At 49.3% G+C, this 19,457-nt stretch overlaps 1 protein-coding gene across 1 annotated transcript; it reads left to right on the forward strand.

Moving 5' to 3' along the window:
- Positions 1-211: 211 nt before the first annotated feature.
- TXNL4A (thioredoxin like 4A) lies at positions 212-12,814 on the forward strand. Its single transcript, XM_049781786.1, has 4 exons — positions 212-318; positions 438-609; positions 11,052-11,155; positions 12,561-12,814. Exons 2-4 carry the CDS (start codon positions 457-459, stop codon positions 12,730-12,732), a joined length of 429 nt encoding a protein of 142 aa, XP_049637743.1. The 5' UTR covers positions 212-318; positions 438-456; the 3' UTR covers positions 12,733-12,814.
- Positions 12,815-19,457: the final 6,643 nt, after the last annotated feature.

A 19,457-nucleotide genomic window follows, 5' to 3' on the forward strand; every position in this document is an offset into this window, starting at 1 on the left:
GGCCCCACTTATGTATTTATTTGGATTTTGGGCCAGAAGTAACCTCTGAGCGCCGCCAGTTGTGGCCCCCAAAATCAAAAACCAAAAAAAAATCAAACTGCAACGGCCCAGCAGCTCGTGGAACGCGCACGCCCCTCGGACACGCGCACGTACAGCGCGCGGACACTGTCGGACACGCGGACGCACGGCGCGCGGACAATGTAGGACACGCGCACGCACGGCGCGCTCCATGCCGGGAAGGGCCGCGGCGCTGTGCGGCGCGGGAGGCTCCAGGCTCCGATGCTGCTGGAGGTGGCCCAGGCCGCGTCGGACGTGAAGGTCTGAGCCCAGCGCGGGGCCCCGGTGGGGGGCTCGAGGCGCATCGGGAGGGCGGGGAGGGGCCGGCTAGTGGGTGGGAGGGGCGCGCCGCAGGACTCACGCGGGACCCCTCTCCCCAGCCCCGCGCCCGGCCCCACCATGTCGTACATGCTCCCGCACTTGCACAATGGCTGGCAGGTGGACCAGGCCATCCTGTCGGAGGAGGACCGGGTGGTCGTCATCCGCTTCGGCCACGACTGGGACCCCACCTGCATGAAGATGGACGAGGTGCTCTACAGCATCGCCGAGAAGGTGGGTCAGGCCTCGGGGCCCAGAGAGGTCCACATCCCAGGACCTACCGCTTCCTTCCTTCCCCGGCCCCACCGCTTAAGTGCTTATTCAAAACTCAGACCAAGATGAGCTCATGAAATTTTCCTATACACGGGTGTACCTGGAATCTATGATGCTGAGTTAAATTATTCAGAGGGAGAGAGAGAGAGAGACGCAGAATCGTCTCCCTCATCTATGGGTTTTGAGAAAAATGAAAGACATTTTTGCAAAAATTCTCAGAGGCAAAGAGAGGAGGGCTGGAAGTTCCGGCTCACGACATGCAGCTCACCACAAAGAGGGATGAGTGCAGTTAGAGAAATAACTACACTGAGAACTATCAGAACAATATGAATGAATGAGGGAAGTGGAAAGCCTGTCTCAAGTGGGGTGGGGAGGAGGGAGATTTGGGACATTCGTGATGAGAATGTTGCACTGGTGAAGGGGGTGTTCTTTACATGACTGAAACACAACTACAATCATATTTTTTTTGTTTTGTTTTGTTTTTGGGCCACACCCAGCGTTGCTCAGGGGTTACTCCTGGCTTTCTGCTCAGAAATAGCTCCTGGCAGGCACATATGGGACACCAGGATTCGAACCAACCACCTTAGGTCCTGGATTGGCTGCTTGCAAGGCAAACACCACTGTGCTATCTCTCCGGGCCCTACAATCATATTTGTAATCAAGGTGTTTAAATAAAGATATTATTAAAAAAAGAAAACAATCTCAGACCCAGTAAGCCAGCCGCTGGGCCTTTAGCAGGGTGCAGGAGCACCCTGTATGTAATAGATGGGTTTATAAGAATTTTTTCCTTTGTTTTTTTTTTTTTTTTTTTTTTTTTGGTTTTTGGGCCACACCCGGTAACGCTCAGTGGTTACTCCTGGCTATGTGCTCAGAAGTTGCTCCTGGCTTGGGGGACCATATGGGACACCGGGGGATCGAACCGCGGTCCGTCCAAGGCTAGCGCAGGCAAGGCAGGCACCTTACCTTTAGCACCACCGCACGGCCCCGAATTTTTTCCTTTGAGGGATACCATTTTTGCTTATTTGTTGGGAAGCATTAAGAGTAGCAAGTCCTGGGGCCGGGCGGTGGCGCTGGAGGTAAGGTGCCTGCCTTACCTGCGCTAGCCTAGGAGACAGACCGCGGTTCGATCCCCCGGCGTCCCATATGGTCCCCCAAGCCAGGAGCAACTTCTGAGCGCATAGCCAGGAGTAACCCCTGAGCGTCACCGGGTGTGGCCCAAAAAAAACCAAAAAAAAAAAAAAAAAGAGTAGCAAGTCCTGGGCCGGAGAGATAGCATGCAGGTAAGGTGTTTGCCTTTCATGCAGAAGGTCCTTGGTTCGAATCCCGGCATCCCATATGGTCCCCTGAGCCTGCCAGGAGTGATTTCTGAGTATAGAGCTAGGAATAACCCCTGAGTGCTGCCGGCTGTGACCCAAAAACAAACAAACAAAAAAGTAGCAAGTCCTGTTCTTTCGGTGGTTTGTTTCTTCACTGTGTTCTGTGTCAGTCATTTACTTAGAGTTTATGTTGATCGAGGCACAGGAGGGAGACCTTGGAGCCAGTTAGGCCCGGCTCTGTGCTTCTGATTTCTACTGTTACACTGGATTTTTCCGTGGTATGTGCTCAAAATAAACGTGCAAGTGTAGGAGGCTGTTCTGTGACTAAGAACTTAATTTTCTCTTTCAGTGATTTCATCAGTAAGGATGACTACGATGTAGGACTTATAGCAACAGGATCAAAAACCAAGCATATTAGAGTAGTAACAAAATACCTGGCAAACTTTTAAAAATCATTTGAGAGATGAGTCATTTTATTTTATATTTGGGGAGCCACACCAGGCAGAGTTCAGGGGTTACTTCTGGCTCTGTGCTCAAGAATCGTTCCTGGCGGTCTCGGGATTGAACTTGGATCCACAGTGTGCAAGTTTAGCACCCTATCCCCTATACTGTCTCTCACCAGAGTTGAGCTATTTTAACAAAAAGTAAAAATAATGGGAAAGTGGATGCATCTATTTCTTTACAGAATTTAGCCTGGGGTAAAATAATGCCTTTGAGGAAATATAAAAGAGTGCTATGTGTAGAAATCACCTGATTGTCTTAGTCACCCTCCTTTCTGGTTGAGGAGAGCCCAGATGAGGTTAGGAAAACCCCCATGCATCAGTCCTCTACAGGACCATTTGGGACCAGAACTTCACATCCTGATTTAATTGGGATCACCAGAATTTTAAGTCTTGTGTGGAATAAGGCAGCGTTTTTCAACCACTGTACCATGGCACACTAGTGTGCCGTGAGATATTGTCTAGTGTGCTGTGGGAAAAATTCCAATTTCATCTGTAACATGTGGCTTTGGCTCACAAATAGACTGATCATTAGATTATTTCATAATAAGGTAATTAAAAATAATCTTTGTGTTTATTTGATTCCTATTCTAGAGAATTACTTTATATATAGTTAATATAGGCACAGAGTTAAATCTGTTTAACATTTTCTAATGGTGGTGTGCCTTTTGATCTTGCTTCTTCATGAAAAAAATGTGCCTTTGCACAAAAAGGTTGAAAAACACGGGAGTGGGGCTGGAGACATAGCATGGAGGTAAGGCATTTATTTGCCTTTCATGCGGAAGGATGGTGGTTCGCATCCCGGCATCCCATATGGTCCTCTGAGCCTGACAGGAGCCATTTCTGAGCATAGAGCAGGAGTAACCCCTGAGCGCTGCCAGATGTGACCAAGAAAAAGAAAAAGAAAAACATGGGAGTAAGGTGAAGAAATAACTTTTTTTCTGGGGGGAGGCCACACCCGGTGACGCACCTGGCTATGCGCTCAGAAATCACTCCTGGCTTGGGGAACCATATGGGACACTGGAGGATCCAATCACGGTCCTTCCTAGGCTAGCGTCAGCAAGGCAGATGCCTTACCACTAGCTCCACTGCTCTGGCCCATTTTTCAATTTTTAGTTTTTGGTTTTGCTTACGACTTAGTCCTGACTTGGTGCTCAGAGTATATGGTACAATGGATTAAACCTGGTTGTGTGGTGTACAAGGCAAGCACCTCCCCTCTGTACTATCACTTCAGCGCCCAGGGTTCCTTTGTGGGGCAGCATTCAAGGTATCCTCCCAGTTCTGCTTGTGTGGTGCTCAGAATGGAACCAGGCATGGCCCAATCAAGCACCTAAGCCCTGTACTTGCTTCCCTGCTTGGGCCCTGGGAATTCTGGGTTAGCTTTCCGAAACCCACTTGGGAATTAGGGTCCAAGAAGGCTCTTTTGGACACCATGACCCAGAGAAGCTGGTGAGGATCCCTGGGGACTCTGGACAGCAGCCCTGCTTCTAGTACTCATCATGAGCAAGGCCAGGCTCTGCCTTTGGCTCAAGTGAGGTGTGTAGGGCATTGGCTCTACTGGAGGAAATAATGTGGGGCAAGTGTTCTGAGTTCTGCCTTGCAAGGCTGGGATGCAGATGTGAGGGCTCTTTGGGAAAGTCAGTGGGGCTCCTAGCTAGGAGACAAGACAGTTCTATGGGTTTTCAGGACTTTTAAGGGTAGGCATCATTGTCACCAGGGGGCGCATGTTTGGCAGCAAACACATCAATAATTGGGCTCACTTTGAGTATTTTCTTTGGTCTTTCAAATTACTCCCTTTTTTTGGGGGGTGGGGGACACACCCAGCATCATTCAGGGGTTACCCCTTGCAAGCTTCGGGGATCATTGGGATACTGGGAATCGAATCAAATTACTTTTTTTGTTTTTGTTTTTGTTTTTTGGGCCACACCCATTTGATGCCCAGGGGTTACTCCTGGCTAAGCTCAGAAATTGCCCCAGGCTTGGGGGGACCATATGGGACTCGGGGGATCGAACCCCGGTCTCGATCTTTCCTTGGCTAGTGCTTGCAAGGCAGACACCTTACCTCTAGCGCCACCTCGCCGGCCCCTCAAATTACTCTTTATGTCCAAAACTTGAATTCTTTTTATTTTTAAGGGGTGGGGTGGGGCTTTATAACCTGGCAGTGCTCAGGAATTACTCCTGGTGGTGCTTATGGGATGTCAGGGATCAAACTCAGGATAGCCATATGCAAAGCAAAAGCTCTACCCACTGTGCTGTTGCTCCAGCCCCCTAAAATTCATTTTTTTTTTGTTTTTTGTTTTTTGGGCCACACCCGGCATTGCTCAGGGGTTTCTCCTGGCTGTCTGCTCAGAAATAGCTCCTGGCAGGCATGGGGGACCATATGGGACACCGGGATTCGAACCAACCACCTTTGGTCCTGGATCAGCTGCTTGAAAGGCAAACGCCACTGTGCTATCTCTCCAGGCCCTAAAATTCACTTTTTAATGTTACAATTATTCAAAATGTGAGCTTGAAATGTTGAAATTTTCTCCTTAGTTTAAAGTCAGAATTTGTGTTTATAATTCTGGGAATCATTTTCTTGGGAAATCTCAACAGAAATTTTTTTTTTTTTGGTTTTTGGGTCACACCCGGCGGTGCTCAGGGATTACTCCTGGCTGTCTGCTCAGAAATAGCTCCTGGCAGGCACGGGGGACCATATGGGACACCGGGATTCGAACCAACCACCTTAGGTCCTGGATAGGCTGCTTGCAAGGCAAACGCCGCTGTGCTATCTCTCCGGGCCCTCAACAGAAATTTTTTACATTTAGCGTAAGGAACATGTAACTTTTAAAATCTCCCTGGCCCGGAGAGATAGCACAGTGGTGTTTGCCTTGCAAGCAGTTGATCCAGGACCAAAGGTGGTTGGTTTGAGTCCCGGTGTCCCATATGCCCCTCCCCCTGTGCCTGCCAGGAGCTATTTTCTGAGCACACAGCCAGGAGTAACCCCTGAGCACCACTGGGTGCGGCCCAAAAACAAACAAACAAACAAATAAAATTTCCCTCTGCAGAAATGGCAGAGAATGGGGACGCTTCCTCATCTCTTCACCATATCTGTTTGGATATCCCAACTGTGCTGAAGTGAGTAAAAGTTCTCTGTTGAGCTGGTCAAGGCCATGCTCATTCTCCTGCAATGTGAGGTCCAGAGTGCCAGTTGGGCAGTGTCAGCCCTGTTCCTACTGGGTTAGCAGGGAGCTGTCCCTTCAGCTCATGTATGTCCTCTCAGTAGCACTCCTGAGAGAGGCTATAGCCTCTGGGCTGTTTTTCTGTTCTGTTTGCAGCTCACTATTTCTTTATTACCATAACTAAGTACAGCATACTGTTGGAGAGCTCACTATTGCTATTATGTAGGTCACTATTATACAGCTCACTATTATTATACGGTGTACTATTGGGTAAGAATGAGTAGTAGAATGACTTAGTAGTTTTAGTTCTTTTATTTATTTATTTATTTTGGGTTTTGGGCCACACCCGGTATAACCTGGTGACACTCAGGGGTTACTCCTGGCTATAGACTCAGAAATCGCTCCTGGCTTGGGGGATCGAACTGAGGTCTGTCCTAGGTTAGCACGCATAAGGCAAGTACCCTACCACTTGTGCCTCCGCTCCAGCCCCACATGGGGTGATTTTTTTTTTTTTTTGGCCACACCTGGCAGTGCTCAGGGGTTACTCCTGGCTATCTGCTCAGAAATAGCTCCTGGCAGGCACAGGGGGATCATATGGGATGCCAGGATTTGAAACAATGACCTTCTGCATGAAAGGCAAACACCTTATCTCCATGCTATCTCTCCGGCCCCACATGGGGTGATTTTTTTTTTTTTTTTTTTTTTTTTTTGGTTTTTGGGCCACACCCGTTTGACGCTCAGGGGTTACTCCTGGCTATGTGCTCAGAAATCGCCCCTGGCATGGGGGGACCATATGGGACGCCGGGGGATCGAACCGCGGTCCTTCCTTGGCTAGCGCTTGCATGGCAGACACCTTACCTCCAGCGCCACCTACCCGGCCCCTCATGGGGTGATTTTTAACTGCTTCTCTGCTCAGTCCCTCACCTGAGGCAGACTGGGTGGGATGATCTTAGGGATTTTTTTTTTATTCTGAGGCATGAAACCTGTGGTGCTTGTGGGTCATGTGGTGCTGGGCATGAAGCACAAACCCTAGAACATGGTACACTTTTGCCTGGTCTAAAGGGAGTTATCCTGGGCCGGAGCAATAACACACCAGTAAGGCCTTTGCCTTGCATGTGGCCAACATAAGACAGACCCTGGTTCTGTCTTATCCCATACGGTCCCCTGAGCCAGCCAGAAGAAATTGCTGGCAGCGATTTGTATGTTTGTTTTGTTTTGATTTTGTTTTTGGGTCACACCTGGCAGCACTCAGGTTAATCCTGGCTCTACACTCAGAAATCGCTCCTGGCAGGCTCGGGAGACCATATGGGATGCCAGGATTTGAATCGAGGTCCTTCTGCATGCAAGGCAAATGCCCTATCTCCATGCAATCTCTCCAGCCCCTCCAAGAGCGATTTCTTGTTTTTTTTTGTTTTGTTTTTTTGGTTTTTGGGCCACAGCCGTTTGATGCTCAGGGGTTACTCCTGGCTATGCGCTCAGAAATTGCTCCTGGCTTGGGGGGACCATATGGGACGTTGGGGGATCGAACTGCGGTCCCATGGTCCGGTCCGTCCTACACTAGCGCTTGCAAGGCAGACACCTTACCTCTAGTGCCACTTTCCTGGCCCCTCCAAGAGCGATTTCTAAGCACAATGCCAGGAGTAACCACTGAGTGCCTCCAGGTATGACCCAAAAACCAAAACAAATAAGTAAATAAACAAAAAATAAAATAAAGGGAGTCATCCCCCCACAGAAGTTCAACCAGCAAAGAAAGGGGCCAGAGAAGTAGGACAGTGGGGTGGGCACTTGCCTTGCACATGGCCAGTCTGGGTTCCATCCTGATATCCCATCTGCTCCCAAAACTCCAGCAGGTGTGATTCCTGAAAGCTGAACCGGGAGCACTACTGGGATAGCCCCAAAACAAAAACGAAGCAAGCCAAAGAAAATGGAACCAGCATCCTCTGTGTGTTTTTTATTGTTGCTGTGGATTTGTGTTTCTGGATTTATACTACCTTTAATGTGGGGTTGGGCTTCTTGAGTAGGGGCTCAGGGACAGATTGTCCTCAGTGTTGCATCTGAGAGCCTGGATGACCCAGAGTAGCTGTGTCAGTGCCTCATGTCACTTGCTTATTGCTGAACAGTGGTGGGGCCTGTTGTATGGTGTGGTGTGTGAAAGCTGCCTCAGGCTAATCCCTTTTGAAAGAACTTGTGGGGTCACAGCTGCTGCCCTCCTGTCATCTCAGGAAAATCACAAGAGTTACTTTTGAATAGAGTTAATCAGGAGAAGTAACAGTTTTAGGAGTTGCAGTTTTGATGACTTTGAAATGAATTGCATAAAAGTGTATGCGGCCAGAGTGGTGCAGCAGGGCGTAAGGCCTCTGCTTTGGCGCTCTAGTCTAGGACAGACCACGGTTCCATCCCCTGGCGTCCCATATGGTCCCCCAAGCTAGGAGTGATTTCTGAGCACATAGCCAGGAGTAACCCCTGAGTGTCACCAGGTGTGACCCACCAACAAACAAAAACGAAAAAAGTGTAATAAAAATTGACGCTTCGGGCCCGGAGAGATAGCACAGCGGCGTTTGCCTTGCAAGCAGCCTATCCAGGACCTAAGGTGGTTGGTTCGAATCCCGGTGTCCCATATGGTCCCCCGTGCCTGCCAGGAGCTATTTCTGAGCAGACAGCCAGGAGTAACCCCTAAGCACCGCCGGGTGTGACCCAAAAACCAAAAAAAAAAAAAAAAAATTGACGCTTCATGGGATCAGAATGATAGCACAGTGGTAGGACTTTTTGTTTGTTTGTTTTTTCGGGCCACAACCTTTTGATGCTCAGGGGTTACTCCCGGCTAAGCACTCAGAAATTGCCCCAGGCTTGGGGGGACCATATGGGACACTGGGGATTGAAACCTTACCTCTAGTGCCACCTCGCCGGCCCCAGTGGTAGGACATTTGCCTTGCACATGGCCGACCCAGAATGGACACGGGTTCAATCCCTGGCATCCCATATGGTCCCCCAAGCCTGCCAGGAGTAACCCTGAGTGCTGCTGGGTGTGGCCCAAAAACCAAAAACCAAAAAAAAAAAAAAAAAAATTGACGCTTTAGATACATAGTTTCTGGACCCAGAGCTAGTATCGCTTTCCTGGCACACAGCTGACCTGGTTTGGTCCCCCATATATGGTCCCCCAAGCCCACTAGGAGAGGTCCCTGATTGCAGAGCAAGGAATAAGCCTGAGCACTCCTGCGTGTGACCCCAAAAAGTCAAGCAAACCAGAAATATACAATGCCAGTTGACATTCAAGAATGTTCCAAGAACATTCTAGGAATTGTGGATTTTGTTCCCTGAGTTGCAGACACATGACTGAGGTCAAGTCCTGGCCACACGTTTTCTTCCTTTTTATATTTAATCTTATTGTTGTGTTTGTTTGTTTGTTTTTTGGGGGAGGGGCCACACCTGGTAGTGCTCAGGAGTTACTCTTGACTCTGCACTCCGGATTCACTCCTGGAGGTGCTTGGAAGACAAGGCAAGTGCCTCCTTGCTGTAATATGAGTCTGACCCCAGTTTAAATCACCCTTGAAACACAGGTGAGACTCCCACGGGAAACTGGGCAGTGAAAGTGAAAAAAGGAAATTCCAGCAATGATGTAACTAAAAAGCAACATACACTGACATAGATGTAATAGCTCTGGGGCCATGTCAGAGACTGGGTCTGAGCCCTGGATGGTGTGGTCCCCAGCACATGCCAGGAGTTACCCCTGAGCACCACTGGTGTGTGGTCAGAAACCCAGACCTGCTCCCACAAAGAACAGTTTGCAGGTGAAAACCGAGTGGTGTTAGATGGTTGAGAGTGCAGGCTGCCATTCTGGGTTCTTTCTTATCTTGTTGTGAGGGCCCATTCTGGGTAGAATTCGGTATTGGTAGAATTGGCCTGGCTTGGTGACAGCAAGCATGGTGCTGACATGGGGAATGATACCCAGTGGGGGCTGGGACCAACATTCCAGCCCCTCGTGGATGTGTGGGCTCAGTGGTACTGGGCCATCCCAGCAGATGGGGTCTCAGAGAAGAGGCTGGAGGGGCTGAAGGGCTTCACCCTTGTTGGCTACCCAGGAGAACCTGGACAGGCCCTTTTAAAGGTGGGTCTGCTTGAACTCAGTGGTGTCTGCGCTTTCACGGTCATACGCTAGACATTGACACATTTCTGGGGCTCCACAGGGGAGTTGGTGGTTGGTTCAGTTGTCACTTCTGCTCTGAGATCAGGTCCTGCCTGCGTTTGCGTTGTTAAGCAACTTCTATTTCTTCAGTGACCATCTGATTATTAAATGTCTGAAAAGTTAGTACTACTGACATTAAGATTGATTAAACTTAGGGGGTCGAAAAGATAGCGCAGCAGTAGAGCATTTGCCTTGCATGCAGAAGGACGGTGGTTCAAATCCCGGCATCCCATATGGTCCCTCGAGCCTGCCAGGGGCGATTTCTGAGCTTAGAGCTAGGAGTAACCCCCAAGTGCTGCCGGGTGTAAACCCCCCCCCAAAAAAAAAAAAGAAAGAAAGAAATCGCTCTTGGCTTGGGGGACCATATGGGATACTGTGGGATCAAGCCACTGTCCTTCCTAGGCTAGCACATGCAAGGCAAGCGCCCTACCGCTTGTGTCATCGCTCTGGTCCCTCTTGTTACATTTTATGTCTGTAAAGAAAGCCGAGCAAGCGTGTGCAAGAAGGGGCAGGGTGTGTCCAGGTGGCAGGGGGAGGCCCTTTTATGCTGAGGCCCTGGTTTGATCCCTGGCACAGCATTTGTTCATGTGACCCTTCCCTCAAAAGAGGAGAAAAGGGGCCGGGCGGTGGCGCTAAAGGTAAGGTGCCTGCCTTGACTGTGCTAGCCTCGGACGGACCCCGGTTTGATCCCCTGGCGTCCCATATGATCCCCCAAGCCAGGAGCGACTTCTGAGCGCATAGCCAGGAGGAACCCCTGAGCGTCACCGGGTGTGGCCCAAAAACAAAAAAAAAACAAAAAGAGGAGAAAAGAAAGGAAAAGAGAACTCCATCTGCAGCTCAATAGGGTCAGATGTGAGTTTCTTCATGGGTTTGCAAATGAATCCCCCATGAATGTACACATAAGATTCAGCTCAGCGCTGAACTTAGTGGGAGCAGCTTAATTTGTGTTGCCAAGTGTCCCAAGTGTTGTCTGTTGGGCTGAATCCCAGGTCCTCGTGAGTGACGTGGGGTTCTCAGGACCTGAAAATTTGAAAGAATGTCTAAGTGAGTACATGAGAGGCTGGTGGGTGAGAGGCCTGATCACATTTAGCTGTTTTCTTGGCTTGACTGAAAAATAGTTTTATAGTTTTGTTGGAGCTTTTGAAAATTATCCATTAAATACAAGTTTTTAATTCTTTTTGAAATGTATTATTTTGCAGAAAAACTAACTTGCTCTTTCCTTCAAATCTCTCATACTTTTTAGGTTAAAAATTTTGCAGTTATTTATCTTGTGGACATTACAGAAGTGCCTGACTTCAACAAAATGTACGAGCTGTATGACCCGTGCACGGTCATGTTCTTCTTCAGGTGCGTGCTCTGGTCTGAGCTCTAGCCATTTCTCTGTTCAAGCCTTTCCAGGGGAGTCAGTTCCTAGGGCCAGGCAGTCACTGAATGGTATTCAGACTAATGCTTCCACTTGTCGAACCTGCAACAAACTTTAGTAGGATATAATGAAAGGAAACAGAAACCTGGGTGGGATGGAATTAAGAGAAAGACATTCTTCTGTTTTGAGACCACACTGGCAGTGCTCAGGGACCACATTTGGTACTGGGGGTCAACAGCGTCAGCTCTGTGCAAGGGCAAGCACCCTCCATGCTGTCTGTCGCTCCAGCTCCTGGAATAACTTGCCTTTTAAATAGACTGCCGGTGTCTTCTTGGTGTCTTTTGTTTTTGTTTTTTTGTTTTTTGCTTTTGGATCACAGCCGGTGGTGCTCAGGGGTTACTCCTGGTTCTGTGCTCAGAAGTCACTGCTGGCAGGCGAGGGGTACCATATGGGATGCCGGGATTTGAACCACTGTCCGTCCTGGTTCAGCTGCGTGCAAAGCAAATGCCCTACCACTGTGCTATCTCTCCAGCCCTCTTGATGTTTTTTGTGACCCCAAGAAGGAACCTTGTACTTCTTCACTTTGCTTGTAAATATAAATTTTTTTTTTTTTGTTTTTGGGCCACACCTGGCAGTGCTCAGGGGTTACTCCTGGCTGTCTGCTCAGAAATAGCTCCTGGCAGGCACGGGGGACCATATGGGACACCGGGATTTGAACCAACCATCTTTGGTCCTGGATCGGCTGCTTGCAAGGCAAACGCCGCTGTGCTATCTCTCTGGGCCCAATATAAAATTATTTGATCAGTTAAAATATACCCCTGCGTGTGAGCGTTAGAATGATAATACAATGGATAGGCTGATTCAAAATAAACCTCACCATCCTGTATGGTCCCCAAGCACTGCCAGGAGAAATTTCTTTTTTTCCCCTGGCTTTTGTGCTACACCTGGAGGTTCTCAGGGGTTACTCCTGGCTTTGTGCTCAGAAATTATTCCTGGCAGGCTCAGGGGACCATATGGGATGCTGGGGATCGAACCCAGGTCAGCTGCATGCAAGGCAAATGCCCTACCCACTATGCTATTGCTATAGCTCTCTGTGAATAATTTCTGAGTGCAGAGCCTGGAGTAAACTGAGCTTTGCAGAGTGTGGCCCCACCCCACAAAAAAATAAGTATATGTTGTTTGTTTTGGGGGATGGTGATTTAATATAACTCTTAAGAAGTCCAATTTTCTGAGTAGCTAAACTGTTATCTCCTGAGCCTCCAAAATGCAAGCAAGCACAGGGCTATTGGAGGCCTGTTGTGTAACAGGAGGTGGCTTCCTGTCTGCATCATTTCCGTGTGGCAGGAGAGGTGCGTCAGGTAGCGTTTCTGAGACTCCTTCCATCCACAGGAACAAGCACATCATGATTGACCTGGGCACTGGCAACAACAACAAGATCAACTGGGCCATGGAGGACAAGCAAGAGATGATTGACATCATTGAGACTGTGTACCGGGGTGCCCGCAAGGGCCGGGGCCTGGTCGTGTCCCCCAAGGACTACTCCACCAAATACAGATACTGAGCAGCCATGGTGGCGCGGAGCCTACTCTTGTATTTATTGGAATAGCCCCTGTACATAGCCACCTGAGGGAATAAAACACTGGGCAGCAGCGTGTCTGTTTTGGTGAACTTGCTGCATATGTGGCTGATTTTACTTTATATTATTTTAGTTTAAATTTTTTTTAAACTTGATTGATAGATTGGTTTTTGGGCCACATCCAGCGATGCTCAGGGGTCACTCCTGGCTCTGCACTCAGAAATCGTCCCTGGCAGGCTGGGGGACCATCAGGGATGCCGGGCGTTGAACTGGGTCCCTCCCAGGTCTGCTGCATGCAAGGCAAATGCCCTACCGCTGTGCTATCTCCGGCCTCACATGGCTGGTTTTAAAAGTCACTTCTATGTCACTGCCGGTGTGCAGGAAGGGGGTGGGGGGAGTCAGGGCCAATTTCCTGGGTCACTCTAAAGCAGTAATGTAGTCTGGGAACTCGACAATAGTCTGGACCCCTTTCTGCAGCCTCACTGTCCTCTGACCTCTGGTGGTTCTTGTCCTCTGGCCAGTCACCTGCCCCTTCTTGGTGTGTATACTCTGGGGTCCAGAGCATGTCTCATTCTTTTCTGATATGCAGGAAGGGCCCAGGTGTGGGTCTGGGTCTGGCAGGAGGGTCTGACTCTCCAAGGATCCAGTCAGAAAAAAAGTGTCTTAATCCTCTGGATCCAGAAGGGCTGGGGAGGACAGGGAGAGGCTCAGTCTGGTGTGTGAGGCCCTGGCTTCCATGTCTGGCATAGCAAACACACAACAAATGAGCAGAACTGATTTAGGGCACCAGTCATCTCTCCAGTCCAAGAGCCTGCCTCAGACATGGAGTTAAATGGCTCAAATCATATGGGCTATACGTGGGCACTGGGCTTCATGGCACCTAGAACGTGTTCTTCAATCCACATGTGAGGTTTTCACTCCTTAACATTTGGTGCAGAGACAGGAGCAAAGGAACTGGCATGCAGTGTGGCTTGCTGGCCCTTTGACCCAGTGTCCCAGAGCTCTGGGGAGGTGCTCACTGGCCTCCTGTTGGCCCTGACAGGGTGGGAGGAACCTTGTACTTTTCCATGCCAGTGTGTGCGGGACAGGCTCCTTAAGTCCAGGTGCATGGGTGTGGATGTAGCTGGGGCTTATGATTCACTTGGACAAGACCCTAGGCTAGGGTCCTAATATCAAGAAACAACAAAAGTCAAAAACATGCTTGGAAATCTGTCAGCCTTAATTTTTCCACTTATTAGATAGTATAATTCTCTTAAGGATTTTTCTGGGGGGGGGGTCACACTGGGCTCAGCTTGCTCCTGGTCCAACACTTGGGTTACTCTGGAGGCCTGAGGACCACTTGGATGTGTCAGGGCTCTAACCTGGCTGGCTGGCTGTATAAGTGCCCTCCTTACTGTACTCTTTTGCCCTCCTGAAGGATGTGAAGAAATTCAAGTGCTTCATTAGCCAATGCATTTGCTTCATCCTCTGCAGTGCAAGACCAACTGCTGATGGTGAGAGATGCACTCTGGAAGAGGCACATCCAACCCAGGAGGGGCCAATGAGGCGGCTTGATGAAAGTTGCTGATGTCGATGTTGGGAGGCTAGAGGCAGATGAGGCAGTGGCTGCACTGGCTCTTCAAAAGTAAAACTGTCAGGTCAACTTTTCTACTCGGGCTGGATCGACAATACAGTGGAAGGGAGTTTGGCTTGCATACTGCTGAAACGGGTTTGATTCTTGCATTCCCCTGAGCACTGCCAGAAGCGATTCCTGAGTACAGAGCCAGGAGTAAGCTCTGAATATTGCTGAATGTGGCCCCCAAAAGAACAACCAAATGTTTACTCTTGTGGACCAGTGTTCCCTCAATCATGAAAGAAAGTGCAGCAGGAAGCAGCTTGACCCAGTATGTCAGTGAGTCCCTGGCAAGAGCCCATGAGAGCTGAATGTGCATGGGCACTAGAGATGAAGAGTCAGTGGGCAGTGACAAGCTGCACGGTGGACGGCTCAGTGCCTTCTGCGGTCTTTTAGGGTGAGGGAGAAGAGCAATCTACTCCATGTGGCGAGTAGCCGGAGGAGGCTCCATCAGCTTTCTTCTGGCTCCACTGTGCTCAGGCCAGTCCATAGATGGAGGGAGAACAATGGAGGGCTGGGCCGAACTCATGAGCTCAATTCCTAGCAACACAGCAAGTGTGTGTGACTCCTGGTCAGCACATGGTGAGGGAGAGGACCAAGGCCCTGGGATGGAGGAACTCCTGGGTTTGGGCTTTTTGAGGAACATGGTTTTTTTTTGTTGTATTGTTGTTTTGTTTCTGGGTCACACTTGGGAGTGCTCAGGGGTTACTCCTGGCTCTACGCCCAGAAATCGCTCCTGGCAGGCTTGGGGGACCATATGGTATGCCAGGATTCAAATTACCATCCTTCTGCACGCAAGGCAAATGCCCTACCCCTACCGTCATGCTATCCGGCCCCAATTTTTGAGGAAAATATTACCATGTTGACAGTGGTACCAATGGCTGAATCCCCAGAAACCACTGAAGTGTCTTTTTTTTTTTTAATCCTTCAGGAGTTATGTGACATGGAACTGTTGTCTTTGTGTGTGTGTGTGTGTGTGTGTGTGTGTGTGTGTGTGTGTGTGTGTGTTGTTTTTGTGCCACACCCAGTAATGCTCTAGGGTTACTCCTAGCTAGGCACTCAGAAATTGCTCCTGGCTTGGACTATATGGGACACCGGGGTATTGAACTGTTGTCCGAACTAGGCTAGCACACGCAAGGCAGACGCCTTACGCTTAGCGCTACCACTCCTACCCCAACTGCTGTCTTTTGAGAAAGCTTTTGTGCCTGTTGAAAATAGAAATTCTGGGCCCAGAGAGATAGCACAGCGGCATTTGCCTTGCAAGCAGCCGATCCAGGACCAAAGGTGGTTGGTTCGAATCCCAGTGTCCCATATGGTCCCCGTGCCTGCCAGGAGCTATTTCTGAGCAGAGAGCCAGGAGTAACCCCTGAGCACCGCCGGGTGTGGCCCCCCCCCAAAAAAAAAGAAAAGAAAAGAAAATAGGAATTCTGGGTACCAGAGAGATAGCATGGAGGTAAGGCGTTTGCCTTGCATACCAAAGATCGGTGGTTCGAATCCCAGCATCCCATATGGTCCCCTGTGCCTGCCAAGAGCAATTTCTGAGCATAGAGCCAGGAGTAACCCCTGAGCGCTGCCGGGTGTGACCCAAAAACAAAAAGAAAATAGGAATTCTGGGGTTGGGGAATGCATTTTCCTTGAATGCAGAGTGGATGCAGTGGATGCAGTGGGATCCCAGCACCACCAGATAAGTGTTTGCTGGCAACATAAACAAAAGTCGTATTCCAGTCATGAATCTACTACTTATACATTTGCTGTATTTATAAATTGTATTGAGTTTTTTTACAATCGACTTTGTGGCAGCCTTGTGGTGTTTTTCCTATCTCTTCCTTCATTCCACACACATCTGATGAGCACTTGCTGTGCCATCCCTTCTCCCTGGACTTGGTACTTAGGGGCTATTTCTCAAGTCCTTATCCCTGCCCCCCACCGGTCACGTACTGAGAAGGGAGGAGTCATAGCTCGCTGCAGGGACACAAGTTTGACACCCAGGTCTGTACTGTGCCCAATTCCATTTGTTGCCTGCCAGGCTGCGTGGATCAGGCTGGAAAGGGTGAGGAGACACAGGCTCTGTTTGGACTCCAAAGAGCGAGTGGGACCCCTCACCCTGTCACTTGGTGGTGGCCTTGGGCAGAGTTCCCAAACCAGCCCCAGGAGAGCAGGGACCTTGCAGAGCAGGATCAGCACTTTGAAGTGACATGGACATGGGAACAGACATACAACAAACATAGGCACACACGTGGCAGAAGTGACAGGAACACAACACAGTAACACGGTCTTGGCTGGATATGGCAAGAAGTGCATCCAATAGACAATAACACGGTCTTGGCAGGGCATCAGAAATAGCCCTTGTGGAAGAAAGAAGCCACAGGTCACAGTAACACTAATGCACGTTAGCTACATGTGACCCAACACCCAAGAGAGAGGGGGTGCAGGAAACACTTTCCCGGGCAGGACAGCAGAGCCACCTGCAGCTGGCACCTGGTCCCTCATCGTGGATGGGACATTTTCCTGACTGCCTTGGCACCCATGGCCCTTTGGAAACTCCCAAAGCATCCGAACCATACTCTGCATTTGGTAAAAGTGGGCAGCGCCCATGGCCGTGGCAAATCAGCACTGCTGGGAAAGGAAAGCTCGAGGTCTTAGCAGTCAGGAGCGACCTGTGTTGATCCCAGCACCTTGGCTTTCAGATACTGGTCACCTATTACAAATTGCATCCACGAGTTCTTGGGGCCAAGGCCACACACACCCGCTCAGCTGCAACCACAGGAGCATGTGAAAGATTGTGAAGGATTTTGAAACTCTTGGAATTCATTTATTTAGAACAAAGCTGGCCTGGCTCCTGGGTCCCTGGTGGTGCCAGCACTGGCTCCCCATGGAGCAGAGCTAAGTTCCTTGCTGAAAAGCTGTTCTTCCTGGTCACAGTGTGGGGAGCCTGGAAGGAGACCAGGAGTTAGGACAGTGGCATACCTGCCAGAGGGACAGTGAGACACGGTGTGAGTTCTCTTCTCAGGCCCACCCTCGGCCCCATGTTCACATCTCCTCTACTTACTGAGCTTGTGCTAAGTGAGTGTTGGATATATTCAGGTCTGACGTGAGGCTTTATAGAGGGCTGGGCAACGCTCCATGTCTAAGCATAGGCTTTGCACACAAGGCCCAGATTCATCCCTCTAAGCTCCGCAGGGTGCAGCCTAGGAGTAGCCTCTAAGCGGCGTGTGTTCCCAAACACTTGAATGACTACAGTTTTGGGCCCCTCCTGGCTATGGTTGGCCAGCTGGGCTGGTGAGCATTTCTCGGTGGAGGTGGCAGGGCTTATGAGGCCCTGTGTGCTACCGCTGGTGCTGCTGGGATGTCCCCTCACCCTACTCTATCTCTTCAGTCCCTGCATGGACTGCTAGATTCTCTCTCTCTCTCTCTCTCTCTCTCTCTCTCTCTCTCTCTCTCTCTCTCTCTCTCTCTCTCTCTCTCTCACTCTCTCTCTATTTCTTGGTTTCTCTCTCGGTCTCTCTCTCTTTCTCTCTCGTTCTTTCTCAAGAAGTGCTGAGCTGCCTTCCAAAGGGAAGCTATCATGTGACTTTTACCTACTGTTTATTGGGCTTTCATCAAACACAAAAGCAGTCAGCTAGGTCTGGTATGACTCTCCTGGACAGCCTCATAATCCTGCTAGGGCAGTTTGGCTTCCATGGTCTGATAGGCAGAGTCTTGGTGAGTGGGAGGCAGGGTTGTGACTCAGTGCACCCCCCTTGCTCTGCTTCCAGGGCAGAGGGCCTCTGTGACTGACAGGTATGCTAGCTCCAGTGTGATAGCAGGTATGGATGGTCACTTGTGACTTCGGTACAATGGTCAGGGACATGGTACTCAGTGGACAGAAGCATGTGGCTGGTTCTATTAAACTGCTCACACAATCTGAATGTTCTGTCAGTATAGGACAGGGGTCTCAAACTCAATTTACCTGGGGGCCACAGGAGGCAAAGTCGGGGTGAGGCAGGGCCACATAAGGGATTTCGTTTACCGAATATTCACAATAAAAATCGCATTATTAATAAAAAAAAATCGCATCAAACATTTGCATACCCTGAACGGAACTGCTCGGGGTATGCAAATGTTTAATGCAATTTTTTTTCTTACTAATGTGATTTTTAAATCGCGAATACAGCAATATTTGAAGGCCGGTCGTGGGCTACAAAATGTTGTATGGAGGGCCACAAAGTTTGAGATCCCTGGTATAGGAGGATGAGTGACCAAGCTGTGTGTCTTGTCTATCACATGGACAGGCCTTCAGGCTGAGAATCTTGTGCAGCCTCCCCTGGAGGGGAAATATTGAATCAAAAGGGTTTGGTGGGTTTTTAGGGCCCCTTGGACTGTGCAAGGACTTCATGCCTGTGTGGGACCACAGGCCATGGTTCTAACAAAAGTTACTGGCTCAGTGCATAATTTTGGACACAGGTTAGAGCATATATGACGACCTGCGGTTGAAGACTAATTAGAGATGGCTTGAAAAATATTGTTAGAAAGTACAATTCTGGAAACTGGAGCCATAGTATAGCAGGTTGAGTGTTTGCCTTGGGGCCAACCTGGGTTTGATCTGCAGCAGTCCATTTGGTCCCTCAAGCCCACCAGGAGTGATCTCTGAGTGCAGAGCTAGGAGTCAGACCTATCATTGACAGGTGTAGCCCCAAAACAAAACAAAACAAGCAAAATAAGCAACAAAAAAGAAAGTGCACATTTTTATAATAGAGGGGTTTTGTTGAGTCACTCCCAGCAGTGCTTGGGGACTAGTCCAGGCCTCCTGCGCTCCAAGCATGAACTCCTGCCCTTGGCACTATGGCTCAAATAAGAGGGTTTTTTTGTTTTTTTGTTTTTTTGTTTGTTTTTGCACTACACACTGATTTTCAGGGCATATTTTTGGCTCTGCATTCAGGAATTACTCTGACTGAGCTCAGGGACTGTATAGGTTACCGGGATTGAACCTGGTCTACCACATGCAAAAGCAAGGGCCATACAGGGTACTATCTCCCCAACTCTGAGAGTTACTTTTTGATGTTACTGTTGAACCACCAGGTGGTTTAGCAGGTCATTTTGAAAGTCCTTGGGAATGTCT

This window comes from Suncus etruscus, chromosome 10, assembly GCF_024139225.1.
Source record: "Suncus etruscus isolate mSunEtr1 chromosome 10, mSunEtr1.pri.cur, whole genome shotgun sequence".
NCBI lineage: Eukaryota > Metazoa > Chordata > Mammalia > Eulipotyphla > Soricidae > Suncus > Suncus etruscus.

What these genes read in the sequence shown, in the direction of transcription:
- TXNL4A (XM_049781786.1), top strand. Translation starts at nt 457, where the DNA reads ATGTCGTACATGCTCCCGCACTTGCACAATGGCTGGCAGGTGGACCAG. An exon ending in TCTACAGCATCGCCGAGAAG is followed by an intron (nt 610 to 11,051) that starts GTGGGTCAGGCC and finishes CATACTTTTTAG; the next exon opens with GTTAAAAATTTTGCAGTTAT. An exon ending in ACGGTCATGTTCTTCTTCAG is followed by an intron (nt 11,156 to 12,560) that starts GTGCGTGCTCTG and finishes TTCCATCCACAG; the next exon opens with GAACAAGCACATCATGATTG.